At 38.9% G+C, this 16,268-nt stretch overlaps 1 protein-coding gene across 2 annotated transcripts in view; it reads left to right on the top strand.

The window, feature by feature from the left end:
• LOC127580786 (copine-8-like) overlaps positions 1–16,268 on the top strand; it is a 440,180-nt gene that overhangs the window by 366,440 nt on the left and 57,472 nt on the right. For both annotated transcript variants that reach the window (XM_052034666.1, XM_052034665.1), the window contains exons 14-17: positions 15–61; positions 3,644–3,825; positions 8,997–9,124; positions 13,879–13,981. In XM_052034666.1, the coding sequence (XP_051890626.1) occupies positions 15–61; positions 3,644–3,825; positions 8,997–9,124; positions 13,879–13,981 (460 nt within the window). The remainder of the gene's footprint in view (positions 1–14; positions 62–3,643; positions 3,826–8,996; positions 9,125–13,878; positions 13,982–16,268) is intronic.

The following is a 16,268-nucleotide window of genomic DNA, read 5'->3' as shown; positions in this document are numbered from 1 at the left end:
ACTTAATCTTGCAGAACACAGATAAATTTTACAGTGGCTATTGATTTTACAGCTTCTAACGGTAAGTCTTTAACAATCTGATAAATCTCCACCACTGAATGAATTTAAGGTATTTGCATGGGTGGTTACCAATTACTGATTGATGGCTTTGATCAAACAGTTGCCAATTTTTTTATCATTGCTTGGATATAAACCATGTTAAATATTCAATCATACATTAGAATGCCCTCAAATTAAAATCAACACATTTTTGCTACTTTCATATTGATTCTGTAACCATTTGTAGTGGTTGCATAATTTACTGCTTGGATTGATGGTATTTAGTTGTAAATATTCACAAAAGTAAAATAAAAGATTAATACCAATGAAGAGAATATTTAAAGGGAGAGAGAAGCAGAATTGAAGAAAACTAAAATGCTTTCCTAATTCCACTGTTCTGCCAAAAGAAGTATTACCAGCATTTATGAAAACTTGTTTAAAACTAAACACTGACAACAGCACTATTCTGGTAAAATCTGTTGTTGATCAGTTGCCTGTAATGTTGTTGTGCTATTTTTATGCTACCTTTTCAAAGACACTGTGTATATTTCTTATTGTGCTGAGAATCACAGGTGTGTCACTAAAGGAAATATCAATGTTTCATAAGAACAGAAAAAATAGGAGCCCAGTGGCCCCTCAAGCCTGCTCCAGTGTTCAATAAGATCTTTGCTGATTTGACATTGACCACAAATATTTTCTGTCCCGATCCCCACGACACTTAATTCCGCTGTAGACCAACAATTTTTCACGTTAGCCATTAATATATTTAGCGACTTGTTACCTCTTTGCCTCCACAGGCGGTCAACTGACGTGGTGGGGAAAGAAAGCACTCAAAATTAAGTCTATACAACTCAATCTTTATCAATACTCTGAATACTTAAGGTATATAGGTATTCCATTAACCAGTATTACTCTCAATGATCAGGCATTTAACCAACTGTCTTACCCTCCAAGCCAATGCATTAATTTACTAAACTCACGACTTGGACTCAGATGGGAGATGAACCGGCCAGACTCATTTCAGTGAGTCATTTTCTTCTCTGAGTTCTGAAGTCAGTGTCCTCTTCTGAGATAGTTGTTCCTGAGTTTTTGCTGCTCATGTCCTCAATGTTTCTTGTTTTATATATCTTTACACCAACCTTTCAGAATGCTGGAGCTCTTCAAACCCCACCTGAGCCAATCAGACACAGAGGAGCATGATTGTCCCTACAGTTTTCTCATGCAGGTCTCATAACCAAGGCTTCCCAAGTGGGTATTTGACTATTTTAACCTGGGCCTCTAGTTATCTCTTTTTACCTTAGTAACAACGAGCTCTTCTGCCTGCTGCTGAGGCTTTGGGAGATGATTCAGAGTTTCTTATCTCACTACGTCCGAATGGCTGCTGTCTTGTTGGTTTCAATTTATTAGGCCCAAATGCTGGGCAGCTACACAGTGAGAATAATGAAGCTGAGAGTCGATTAGATTACAACTCTTTTTCCTTATCTCATGAAGGTATAGTTTCAGTCTGTACCTCACAGTTTAATTGGCACAGAAGGCCTCAGAAAACAGCTCCCGATTTACAATTCTGTGATCAATCAATCAATCAATCAGTCATGAAGAACACTCTTCCAGTTAAGCTGTAATCATAGACCGTGAACTATTCTTACATGTGGCTTGTTCAAACTGAAAACACTCTGCAGTTTTCTGTTCTGGGATGGCTGTTTTTAACCCTATGCAAGCTACCTTTGTAGTCTCTTCCTTTTGTTGCTCAAGTAAAGTTGGAACCGTTTCCCATCATGCTTTGTAGAGGCTACAATCTCAATCTCCTCATAGAATCATAGAGTCATAGAGCAATACAGCATGGATACAGACCCTTCGAGTCCATGCTGACCACGGTGCCCACCCAGTTACTCCCAGTTTCCTGTGTTCAGCCCATATCCTTCCAAGCCCCACCCCTCCATGTACCTATTCCAAGTGTTTCTTAAATGATACTGTTGTACCTGCCTCACCCACTTCCTCTGGCAGCTCGTTCCATATACTCACCACCCTCTTGTGTGAAAACATTGCCCCTCAGGTCCCTGTTAAATCTTTCTCCCCCCACCCTAAACCTATACCCCCTAGTTTTGGACATCCCTACCCTGAGGAATAGACTGTTACCATCCACCTTATCGATGCCTCTCATAATCTTAAACTGTGAGGTTGCCCCTCATTCTCCTACATTCCAAGGAATAAAGACCTAGCTTGGTCAACCTCTCCCTATAACTCAGGCCCTCTAGTTCTGGCAACATCCTCATAAATCTTTTCTGCACTCTTTCCAGTTTAACCGTATCTTTCCTACAACAGGGTGACCAAAACTGTACACAGTATTCCAAGTGCAGCCTCACCAATGACTTATACAACTGCAACATAATGTCCCAAGTCCTATACTCAATGCCCTGACTGATGAAGGCCAGCATGCTAAACACCTTCTTCACCACCCTGTCTACCTGTGATGCTGCTTTCAATAAATTATGCACTTATACTCCTAGGTCCTTCTGTTCCAATACACTGCCTCGTGCCCTACCATTCATACTATAAGTCCTACGCTGGTTTGATTTTCCAAAATGCATCACCTCACACATATCTGTATTGAAATCCATTTGCCACTGCTCGGCCCACTTCCCCAACCGGGCCACAGAATTTCAAACATACACATCTGAGAGAAGAAAGTCATCCTTAACTCTGAAATAAATGAGTGATCCTTTATTCTGAAACTATTCTTACAAATTCTAGTTTGTCCCACAAGGGAAAACATCCTCTCAATATCTATCCTGTCAAACTCCCTCAGAGCTTTATATATTTAAATAAGATAACCTCTCATTCTATCTAACTCCATCTTGTTCAGCAATAAATCTGTATAATTAAATGTAATAAAGGGCTAAAACTGTGGAGGTTTACACCAATGGCAGCTAATTGGAAGAAGCCCCAGGAAATTCCCAACAATTATATATTTTTAATTTAAGTTGAACTAATAGCTTGTTAATTTTGAGTAAATATTATTGTCTGGAGGTTGATTGGTGGTAGACAAGTTTCCTGCTCCAATAATGATATTATGCTACTGTTATATTAAGTCCTTTGTCTTAATGATACCATATTAGCTGGAAGTAGTGAACTTTAAAGGTAATTTTCCTATGACTTTTACTTGAGGTGGTTTATTCGCTGAGTTCAAAGCACCATAGAAGTATTTTCCTTTTTTGTGTCATGAGTGGTACATTTATTTGAATGGTGCTTAGAAGTGAGCATCAGTGCCCTTCTCTTGGGCAATCTGGGTGTGGAGCACAATAGTGAACTTCTCCCAGTTTTAGGAGATAACTTTTGCCGGGTTCAGACCAGATTTGACCTCAGGCTAAGCACCTAAATTTGTGAATGAGGCAAGTTGGAATGTGGTAAGGCACAACGCACTCACAGTCTGGAACATTAGCCACAGGAAAAGTTGTTTCAATCAGAGTTGCATGTGACAATTCAATATAGCTCAATGGATTTAATTAAATAATCCTTCTGGACAGCCACAGAAACTTTAATACTCCTGTATCACCAAGCAAGAGTCTTATTTATAGCTTGTTATTCTTTTCATTTCCTTCATCAGGAAACCCGTCTCAGTCCACATCACTGCACTACATGAATCCTTACCAGATGAATGCATACGCAATGGCTTTGAAAGCAGTGGGCGAAATCATTCAGGACTATGACAGTGACAAGATGTTCCCAGCTTTGGGGTTTGGTGCTAAACTGCCCCCAGATGGAAGAGTTTCACATGAGTTTGCTTTGGTAAGAAATCTCGGATGTACTGTTTAGCTTGTGTAAGATGTAATAAAGGAAACAGTTGCAATGTATCAATTGGAAGTGCAAGGAAGTGCTAGCAGAAAATAGCATTAAAAGTAGGACATCATTCAGTTAGATCATGGCTTCTCAAGAATAGTTGCTGAAATCTGAAATAAAAACAGGAAATGTTGGAAAAATCACCAGCCAGGCTACACTTGTGGAAAGAGAAGCAGATTTAATGTTTCAAAGACCTTACTTTAGGACTGAGGCCATTTAGCCCATCAAGTCCCTGCTGCTTCCCAGCAGAGCAATCCCATTGGTCTAATTCTCCCTCCTTTTATTTCCCCATACCCCTGGCCAACAAGCTTATTATGTCCAACACAAGCCCATTAATTCCTCTTTAATTATATTTTGCAATTAACCTACACTTAGGGGTAACTTGCAATATGATGTGGAAGGAAAACTTAGCACCAGGAGGAAACCCATGGGGTCATGAAGAGAACTTGCAAACTCCAAACATGCAGCACCCTGGTTCCTGCGACTGTGAGGCAGTAGCACAGACTGTTGCACCACAGTGCTGCTGCACCACAACTTTGTCTTCAGGCCCTTTTGTCATAATTAACAAGATGTGGGCTTGAATGTGCAGAAATTTTCCAACAGAGAGTGATGCCTGTGACTCTCCCAAGCTGGAAAATCTTGTGCTCCCTGTTAGCAGTGGTTTCCCGATATGAGAATGCAGCAGCTTATTTCCCAGTCTGAATTGCAGCATCAGAAAGATGCATTGTCACAGTCATGGAGAGCAATACTGGTTGAACATGTTCATGAGAGTTTCACTGTGTGTTGCTTACCCAAAGGATGCAGCTGTTATTGCATTTACCTGATTAACTCATGCATTTCACACATTGCAAATAGTGACTACATTTCAAACAAACTTAACTGATTGTAAAACACTTTTAGATGCAGAGGAAAGGTTTTAGGTGTAAAGTTGTGGTATAGAAAATATTTAATGGTGTTGACATCCCCTTCTGCAACTTCAGTTTAAGAAAATCTCTTGCGTCCACCAGAAATTTCTCAGCCCCCTTAAATGATTCCCTATTGGTCAGAGTGTGCCATTCAATTCCTCACTGTGTCTGTCAAATCAGAAGTGGCTCATGCAGGTGAAAACAGGAAATTCTGGAAATATTCAATCAGTTCCAATTCACATCTGGTAAGGAAGATCTGTATCTGAAACATATGCATTTTATTTTTTATATCTATATGTTCAGATGACTGAAAAAAACCTGGAATAAAAATCAGGGATATTTAAAGTGAAATGAAACACTCAACAGGATTCAGTCAACCTTCACTCCTATCTTCTGAGTAGCTCTGAGTGACTCATTAAGTGAAAAATGTTTAAATCATTTCATGCAACTAAACAAAGTACAATATAATCTGTTTGCAGTACATTGCTCAATTTCCCAAGTAAATTCCACATTTAATTGGTTGCTGTATTTGGTGCCTGCTAATGCAACTCACTGTGAGTTGGTTGTACTGCAGCTTGAAGGCAGCATAAGAAACCCCTCTAGGGTACGTCTTAGGCAGACAAGGTGAAGGATTTCATTTTAAATTCTGGTAGTCTTGGTGTGGGGAAGGTTACAGTCGTGATGGGAGACGTGGTTTGATTGAAGTACACTTAACATCCACTAACTCAGAAACTCAAGAAAGCCAGTAATCAAAGGGAAAGGAGATTTTGGGATCACTGAGTATGTCAGAGGGTACAAGTCGTCTCTGCCTTCACTGTGAATGTTAAGTTGTGGTGAGAGAGTGGGACATTAGAGATTGCTGTTTTCACAAGGCACTTAATGCCTTTAATACTGTGAAACTTTGCTTTCCTTGAATAGTCCCTTCAATGCATAAATCTCAAAAAATAATTTGCTCTTTCTGGAAATGATGATAACTGATGCTCCCACTGTTGAGAATCTCTATTGGTGAGAGAGGGGTGAGGAAGGTCACTTCTGTATTTTTTTGTCTATTGAACGTGGAGACAGACATGGTGATAGTTTAGCTTGGTTGTTTGGTTGTGTTTCACATCTGAAACAAAGTTCAAACCTTAGTGAGCGCAAAATTGAGGCTGGTGCATTACTGAAGGTCCTACATTCTTTGGATGAGTTATGAATTCAAGGCTCTGTTTGATGTGAAAGATCTTGTGGCAATGCTCCATATCATATTGAATCCGGTCCACTGTCTGAACTCTCTAACATGCCTCAATCTAATGCAGACGTGATGAGGGCTACAGGCATCAACTGGGCTTCAGGTCATGGATCCTGAAAATTGCCATCAGAACGTTCTGGCCTTTTGACAGATTGGTGCTGTCAATAGTCTATGAACTGTTTTCTTTAAATATCTTTTATTATTAGAGATTTTTGAAAACAGTTCAAATATGCTTAAACAATTTCAAAACATAAATTTAATTCATTTATTTAAAAAACACCTGAAAGATCCGAATATTTAAAATAAAGAATAATAAGTAGGTAATTTACTTGCACTTGCATTTTTACACAAGGTAGGTGACACCATTCAAGTTAATGAGGTTGTGTTTCTTACATCAGTCATCCCTGGCAGAAGACTGAGGTGTCAAATGCAAAATGCATCTGGTCCCTTTTTTGAGGACACCTATGCTCTGCCATAGGACGGGTGGTGAGTCTTGTGGTGGAGCAGGAGGTCAGATGTTCCAGCATTAGGGTTGGTGTTGAGGTCTCTTATTTCTGTGCTTAAATGCACAGATTGGGTAAAGGTGAGCCAAAAGACTAGCAACAGTTGGTTGTTGGTTTGCCACTGAACCACCGGGCTGAAGCAAAGTGCAAACCAGATCATTCGTTCAAAGGGCATGGATGTTCTTTCTGGCTAATATTTATGCCTGAATCAACACCTAAAGCAATGCGATTATCAGCTGATCGTGATCTGCAGGAGCTTGTTGTGCAGAAATTGGCTATTACGCTTGCTACATTACATCAGAGACAACTTTTCAAAAATATTGAATTGAATGTAGAAATATTAGGGCAAGATTTGCTTGTTTATTCCTTCAAGTCATTCGGTGAATTCATAGCAGATGCAGAACACTATTGATGTCCTGATGCTGTAGAAGAAGTTCATTAAAACCAAGTTCTTTCCATCTAAGTTCATGTACAGCACTTCCCTGTCGGAGAAAAAGAAAATGAGAATGCTCTGTTACTGCTTTGGTGGATTGCTTATTTCCAAGCTACGGTTTAAGATTAGCACTGGAAAAAGCCTGAGAGGAAATTACTTTTGCACTTTCTCATCTAGAGAATATAAAGAAATAAACTCAATTAAGAATGAGAGAGAGAAAATGTGAGTATTTCCACACTTTAGAAACAAATCAATTCCCAAAAGTGCAGCTCCCATTTTACATAATCCTGAAGGGAAATTCCATTGATAATTGCCTTGTTTGCCAATTAGCAAGCATTTGTTTTAACATATTCTGTTCAGATTTACAATAATACTGTGGACCCAAACTGTTTATGATTTAATTAATGATTCAGAATCTGATATTATTTTCCTATTAGCTGCTGATTAAGTTTTTGCATTTCTTATGATAGCTGAAAATATACTCCTATTGGAAATCTGTCCATTTTTGAGAAGACAATTCTCATCTTTCATGAAAAGAGTCAGAGACTCAAATATTAAGTCCTCTGGTAATATGGCAACAACAGGGGTCCTGGCCAGCTAAGTCATAGCTCTACTGGTGAGTTTCAGGTCAATTTTATTTGAGACCATTTCTATTTCAAACATGTCAGTAATCTCAGAGATGACAGAACCGGGATCTGCCTTGCTCCTGGACTCATTTCCAAAGTGAACCCAATATGCCAGAAAGAATAGCAGCAAATGTGGGCCCACTAAGGTCAAAGTGTTGGCTGTTTCCTTTTATGTATTTATTCAGATAATGACTGATGAGCTAGACTTCCAACACTTCTTGCTTTTAATATTACAATTCCAACATTCACTCTTCTCCATCACTGTTGTATTTTCAACAGTGCCATGAGTTTCTATACCAAGACTCAGTCTGTTTCTTCAGGCCATATTAAAACAACTCAGGGTACTGTGAAAAGAGCAGATGAAGTCTCCCAATGTCTGAGCTAATATTAATCCCTTAACTAACTGGGAATACAGGAATCTGCTGAACTCAAATTAGACTGTTGCATTTCCCTACACTATACTGACTATAAATTAAGACTAACTAATAGGTTCTGAAATATGTCAGGGCTTCTGACAATGTGAAAAAATGTTAAGCAAATTTAGATTCTATCCTGTGTATCTTCACAGCCAAACTAAAGGTTTTGATATCTTGATCTTAATCCTTTAAGTTGACAGTCTCTTATCAAGCATATATGACGTTTGGTGCATTTCCATCTAAAAATGTTTTTGCTTTCGTTGGAAAATCTATGTGTTTGGTTTCCTGATGCCCTTTGAATTGAAAGTAGAGAAAGAGGAGAAAGTGTATTAATCTTCTCTTGTCATACTTCATTGCACTTTAAGCAGCCTACAGTATTTGGGGTTGTTTCCTTACAATAGATTCCTCAAAGTTTCTCATCCAAGGTATGTGATAATTCATTTTCAGAATTGTTTAATATTGTGGAATTGCATAAATAACACATTGATTGAAGGATATAAATTTCCTAATAAAGTTTTTGTTTTGAAGTGGTAATTTGATATATGCAGAGCACACTTCGTAGAGATCATTTATTTTCCATGCTTGTTATTTTATGATGCAAATTAAATGTGACACAGATGCATTTTAGTGCTTTAAAATCAGCTTAATAGCAAAATGCCATTCAAACACAGGAGGTCGAACTCAATGACGCAGTCGTGCCAAATTTCAATTCAAATTCACCATTCACTGTTTTGCTTCATCTGGAAATGCTCAGTGGCCTTTCAGTGACGGTATTGAAGACTATTATTAAACTCTAATGAAATAGTGAAGGAGCTGAAACATTGAACAAGCTGTGCAGTAGATCAGTGGCACAAAGACGTGAACCTGTGATTAAACTAAAAAAAAACAGAAAATATTTTTACAGAAATGCAAAAAGAAATGCATCCTTAGATCTTGAAAATGGTATTAAAAGAATGTGTGATTCATGGCAGTCTCCAATTTTGACATGTTTTTTTTGACAATCTAACAGAATGGCAACCCTGAGAACCCATATTGTAACGGTATTGAAGGAATTCTGGAAGCATATCATAGGAGCCTCAAGACAGTCCAGCTTTATGGACCAACGAACTTTGCTCCAGTGATTAATCACGTAGCACGGTAAAATAAGCCACTCCTTAGCTCACTGTTCAAACAGTTTCGTCTTTTTTGCATCGAATTTAAATGGGGAAATTATGTAGATGTAAATAGGTTCCAGACATTCAACAGACACAGCTCGTTTAGAAATGTCAGTGTATGGTAATAACCTGAGGTTAAAAAGTCATTGCAAATCTGTTGAGAGATTTAGCAGTATAAGGATTATATTCCCACTTAAATTTACCAAGTAGTCACGTTTTCTATCATTGCCAATGTAAAGTGGCAGTTTTTAACAATGTTGAAGATTGCAATGCTTTGAACTGGTAATGCTGAAGGGGACACATCTCGACAATGCAGTGTGCAAATCAGTATCTTTGATATAATTGGTAGGCCTGCATTTAAATCATTCTTTTTGTTCAAGAAGTGCCTTTATGATACATTTGGTGCTCTTTTCCTTCTAAGTTCTAAAGCAAATTTTAAACCAAAACACGTTTAATAATTTTCAATTTACACACTTGCTCATGGTTTATTACTTTTTCTGAAGACACATAAGGGGTTGCAAGCAGACCAAGTGTAAAAAACTGATTAGTAGGACTCTGATGGGACTCACAACCTAAGAATCTGAAGCATACATTACCCTCATCAAAAAAGACCAACAATAATAGATCTTATAAAAGTAGAAATGCTTTGCAAATGTGCATAAATACTAAATGTGAACTCAGACCTTAAAGAACACACTGTTCAATTCACTGTTCAATTTCTGTTCTTCATGCCATTCTGTAAATGGTTGAAATTCTTAATTATCTACTAGTGAGAAAGGGTGTGGTGCTAACATTGGAGAACATTAACAGGGGTCTGGATTGTCTTACTCAAAACTATTGTTACAGCCTGAATACATACCAGCACCTTTTATTTCATAGGACATCGTACACTTCCAAATCTCCTGCCTCTTAATACACGGCCCGTGCTGGCACAACCTGTCATTTCTGAAAGTTACCAAGGCAACCTGTTTAGTTATTTCTTTCTGCAGTCTTCTTTGAATACACGTTTGTTTGATTTGGCTTATTCATCTCATTGTCATTTTCTGTACCCCTAGGTAGTGCAGACACCTAGCCCTCCTCCCTCCTCCCCATCCCTTTCTCTCTCTCTCTTTTTTCTTTTTCTTGAGACTCTTCCACTCTCAGCTTTCATTTAACTCTTTCATTGATTCCTTATTTGCAAGACCACCAGCTTTCCTTTAAGAAAATATTTGGAACTGCAGAATAAAATCCTCAAAAAAGTCAATGGAAATCCTGATATTGGACAATAAATTCAATTGCATGGTGCATGTCTTTGTTTTAATTTCCACCCACATGATTGGTAGATTATAATGCCTCTCACAAATACTGAAGCATTCAATTGTATGTCTTAATATGTTTCTTAAATACAAGTCCATAGCAGTGTTTGAGGCAATGTGAAAAATTCATTGTGAAAAATACATTTGAGGCCCAAGCTGTCAAATTTGTCCATATATATGCAAATGACACACAGTGGGGGGAACACACGGGAAATCAAGTTCGACAGCAGGAAGTAGCCATGCATTTGGAGTATGTAAAGGGGTCAACAAAAACATGCAGATTTGTTGGGGTCCAATAGCTTGGTGGAGGCAGCTAGACCACAATTTGCAGCTGCAACACTTGCAGACTTTCTTTCTGTAATGAATTGTGAAAGTTTCAATGTTTTCTTTTCATAAATGATCCAGCCCGGCCTTCAACACGACCAGGAGCAGGAGGAGAGAGTCCAAAATCCTCCTTGGAGGAGGTTGAAGGAGAAGAGCTGTAACCTTGAATCTTTCAGAAGCAGTGTTCCTTACTGTCTTCACTGGATGTATCTGAAGGCTTTCAAATGCACACTGAATGGATGAATGGCACTTGGGTGACCAGAGTATCCCCTGTATCCATTCCTCTTTACTCCTTTGGAGCTTGTGGAAGTGCTAGACCCAGCAGAAAGATTGTAGAGACTGCTAGAACAATCCTCAGAAAGAAAAAATGAGATCAATGCTTCCCCTACACCTTTCCCTAAGTAGTTCCAGGAATCAGTAATATAAATTATCTAATGGATTGCAATAGTATTGATAAAAACACATAGTCATGGTGACTGCAACCTGACCTTGGATGGCAGAAGTCAGAACCTCCAATGCAGCAATCATGATACATGTGCTACAATGGAAGCTGGGATGTCAGTCAACAACAGTTGTATGGTGGTTTGGTTCACAGGTGTAGAAGCCGGCCATTACTGATACCCTGTAAAAATGGGCTCCAGGTTCTGCTCAAAGTGATAAATAAGATTAGAGCAGGACTATAGAACTCTGGTTAGACCACACTTGGAGTATTGTGTTCAGTTCTGGTCACCTCATTATAGAAAGGATGTGGAAACTTTAGAGAGGGTGCAGAGGAGATTTACCAGGATGTTGCCTGGATTGGAGAGCATGTCTTATGCAGATAGGTTGAGTGAGCTAGGGCTTTTCTCTTTAGAGAGAAGGAGGATGAGAGGTGACTTGATAGAGATGTACAAGATGACAAGAGGCATAGATCAAGTGGACAGTCAGAGACTTTTTCCCAGTGCGACAATGGCTAACACGAGGGGCCATAATTTTAAGGTGATTGGAGGAAGGTATAAGGGGGATGTCAGGTGTAAGTTTTTTACACAAAGAGTGGTGAGTGCGTGGAATGTACTGCCGGCGGAGGTTGTGGGGGTAGATACATTAGGGACATTTAAGAGAATCTTAGATAGACACATGGATGATAGAAAAATAGGGGGCTGTGTGGGAGGGAAGGGTTAGATAGGTCTTAGAGCTGGATAAAATGTCAGCACAACATTGTGGGCTGAGGGACCTGTTCTGTGCTGTAGTGTTCTATGTTCTCTGTTCTATGACTCCCCACATTCCCAGATAGTTCAGGCAGCTTTTCCAGCAATGCTCCAAGCATCCTGTACATGCGCACCAGCCTTTATCCACAGGCCGTGGTCCTCATCTGAATCCTCTGGAACATAACTAGTTTGCAATCTCATCCTCCAGGGAGTGGGCACACCAGCTATGCATTCCTCCTGGCCTGGTTGCAGACCACTCCTACCTGGTGACTCACCACATGCAGGCCCTGTCTCTGTCCTCTAATAAATGCAATGCCAGGATCTATCTTGGTTGATGCAGTGTGTTCTTCTAAATTCCTTGTTTGGTTAGGTGGTACTCCTTAGGCCTCCGGATTACATAGGAATGTACTGGATATGCAATAGACTGACCAGTGCTAATGCTCCAGTGGAGCCCCATTCTGCCTTTCCTTATCTGAATCTTTCCCTGTGATCTGCTATTCCTTTCCAAATAATTTACTTGTCCTGCTTCCTGCTTCCCCTTAAGTGCATTTATGCTGTTTGCACTACTGAGTTTTTTTTTCTGCTCATGGAACAGACTCCCCCCCCCCCCCCCCATTTCTCATTTCTTTTTTCCTTTTCCCCTTTTCTTTGGAGCAGACTCGATGGGCCGAATGGCCTACTTCTGCTCCCTTGTCTTGTGATCCTGTGATCTTTGGGCATTAGATCTCTACTGATGGCCTCTGGTTATACCCTTCTGCACAAGCAGAAACATTCTGTTTTTACTTGAACTCTAATAATTTTAAGGAACTTTGTTAATTCTGCCCTGAGCCTTTTTTAATGCTAAGAAAAAAGAAACCCTGTCTGTGAATTCTTTCCAATTATGTGTACCATCACATTTCTGGTATCATCTCTATAAATCTCTGCATCCTCTCTCATGCTTCCAAATTCTTAGTGTAATATGGCAGACAGTACTCTCAGCATGATCGGGCCGAGGTTCAAGACAAGTTCAACATATCTTCTCTACTTTTCAACACCATCCCTCCAGAAATAAGCAATAGTTTGGTTTTTTTTGTTTGTTGCCCACTGATCTGTGGTACAACTTATAGTGAAAGGTAAATTTGCTCTCAGACATGACTTTTGTTCCTCTACCTTTCCCAAACTCATACCTACCAGATAATGTGACCTCCCAATTCTTCCTGCTGAAATGTACCACCTTGCAATTATCTGTACTGAGCTTCATTTGCCCATTATTTGCCCACTCTGGAAGTTTATTCATGTCCCCCTTGTTGTGATCCTGCTCAATGTTGGCTATCACCCAAAATATGCAAACATTTGCCAATTTAGAAAATATTTTTGAATCTGCAGTTCAAATTATTATATTTTAAAGCCCATTCACACTTTTGTAGAGCAAGCAAAAAGGTGCATTAAAAACTCACGTTATTTATATTTCTATGATTATTGGGACTCTGCCCCATGTTGTCCAACTTTGCACACACCTCATTCCCTGGCATATTCCCAATGATGAGTATGAACTAATTTCACATCAAAGGAAAGACTTTTTCATGCCCTGATATTTATTGTGACAGTTACAGCACCTATCTGCATTCCATTTTCAGTGACAAATTCATATCAATTTTTGCTGCTATGGAACCATTATGCATAATGTCTAGCCACAAGAGAATCACTATATACTCATTAGGTCAAATTCTCACCTTTTGAAACCCAGCAGAATGAATCATTTGCCTGAAGTGGGCACTTACTTTATGTTGATGTAAATCAGTGTATTTTATTATGTGCTGTTCCCCAAGTAAGGTCAGTGGCTTACATTATGCAGCCTGTCCATTGCAGTCAGATATTTATGAACTTTACCTAGCTGGGTGACCTAATTAGCCATGTTGTTGTCTAATACCCACTTTGTCTGTTTGTTACAGATATGCAGCAGCAGTACAAGATGGCTCACAGTACTTTGTTCTACTCATTATAACAGATGGAGTTATCTCAGACATGGCACAGACTAAAGAAGCTATTGTTAATGTAAGTCCTATTTATTCCTGTTAATCCAACAGATCATACTCAGTGTGAATTGAATCCTACTAAGAATCATCCTTGAAATCATTTAGTTTTTTATGAAGTATGTATGCTCCAAAATTGTAATCCAATGCAAAATCTTCTATTGCTTGCTGGAAGTAAGCCTGTTGAAATAAGATTGCTTTATTACAATGATATAACATGGAGTTACTCCTTTGACAAGAAAAAAACCTATGCTCAATGCAATGTTTATCTGAAACGCTTCATTATCCTCTATTCTTAATTTAATTCTATTATGTTTTGTCTATAATATTTGATCCTTCTGTTGTTATTTATTGGTTTGAGCACTGCTGGTGAAAACTGTGGTCTGTTATACCTGCTAATGGTGCATGTTTGAATTTAGACCACCCATTGTACCCACATGTTCCCTCCTGTACAAATGGTGGCTGGATAGTTGACTAACAACTGACAAGGCAGCTTTTCAAATAGGTGATTTGAATGAAGGAAGGTGAGAAACAATTTAAGCTTAAATGAAATCCAGTATACTAAAACTCAGATAATCCAGCACACAAGGTTTTGGTGGTGCTGGACTGGAAAATTTTACAGACGATTGGGTGTTATTTTTATCAATACATTAATACACTTTAAATTCACTTTTTTAGATGTAAGGCAGTGTTATAATATATCTTCCAGGGAGCCAGTTAAGTTTAAAGAGAGCACAGGAATCAAGGCCCCATAGAGTCAAAAAGGACTGTGGGAATCAGGGTCCCAGTTAGTCAATAGGGTGTGTGGGAGTTGGGGCCCTAGCAAGTGGAAAGGCAACATGGGAACCGCGACCCTGGTAAATTGTAGGGAGCAGGGCAGCCGTCACCTGATGAGCCACATGGTAAGTTATTGGAATTTCCACATAGTAGAACAGCAGATTATCAGTTTTACTGTAATCTTGTAAAAATCTGCAATACTTGTCTTTTTAAATGTCCTTACTGAGAAACCTGCATAAGATTGACAATTCGTGTTTAGCATAGTCCTGAAGGTCTGATTGAACATGTCACGTTTGATCATAACATATTCATCTACTTGACATCTGATCACTTGTCAACGAGTATGCAAGTATCACTGGGTTATTTACCCCATTATTTATGATGCAATCTATATGAACAAATGAAGCGTAAATTATGTAAAACATGAATTGTAGTTTCATCTTTGAATCTGATTTCAAACCTCAGACGCTGATTTCACATGAGAGCAAATACTTGGTGTTTAGTGTCTGAAATATTAAAATTATCTTTTCAACTGAGAAAAAAATGTACCTTTATAATTTAGGCTAGTTTTATCGTTTAATTTATTTCCTTCTGTCAGCATAAGTGAAGAATTAATATTCATTGATGTGAGAAGGGCAAAATTAGTGTTATAACAAGGTGAGTCCTGACTAATCTGATTTCTGTTCATAGTGGCTAAAGGGATCTGTGGTCTGCTCTAGCAGAAACTGAAGTTGTTAACATTTATAATAGTTATCAGTGAACTAAAGAATCATTGAATCGTACAGCATGGAAATGAGCATTTTCAGCTCACCTCATCCATGCCGTTTAAGACGTCTATCTACACCCTTCCCATTTGCCTGCATTAGGTCTGCATCCCTCCATGCCTTTTCTAACCAAGTACCTGAAATTGTAAGTGCTTCTACCACCACCCCTAGCAGCTCATTCCAGATGACCACCACTCTCTGTGTGAAAAACTTACCCCTCTGATCTCTGATAAACTTTTCCCCCCTCACCTTAAACCTGTCCCCTCTAGGTTTAGAGTCCCCTGTACTGGGAAAAAAAGTTTATGACTATCTATGCCCCTCATAATGTTATAAACCTTCATAAGGTTACCCCTCTTTATCCAGTGAGAATAAATCGAGCCCATCCAATCCATCCTACAACCATCCATTCCAGGTAATATCCTTGTGAATCTCTTCTGCAATCTTTCTATTGCTACCAAATCCTTCTTCTGAAGTAGCATTGTAAATCACCTGATTTTCAAACATAGAAAATATCCACAATCTCACAACCAAATTTCGGTGGAATGCTAATTTCACACAGGAGAGTAGTCTCTCGCACAGCAGCAAAAGCAGGTGAAGATAGACAAAAATGCTGAGCAACATCTGTGGTGAGAGAAACAGAGTTAATGTCTCAAGGCAATGACCTTCCATCAGAATTTGATATAAAATGATTCTTTTGTGAAGCATCATTAGATGTTTTACTGCATGAAGTGTCTCCTGTAAGTTATTGTAGTTTTTGCTCATTTGTTC

The sequence above is a fragment of the Pristis pectinata genome, chromosome 20 (genome assembly GCF_009764475.1).
Source record: "Pristis pectinata isolate sPriPec2 chromosome 20, sPriPec2.1.pri, whole genome shotgun sequence".
Taxonomy (NCBI): Eukaryota; Metazoa; Chordata; class Chondrichthyes; order Rhinopristiformes; family Pristidae; genus Pristis; species Pristis pectinata.
This window is presented reverse-complemented; position numbering and strand designations above follow the sequence as displayed.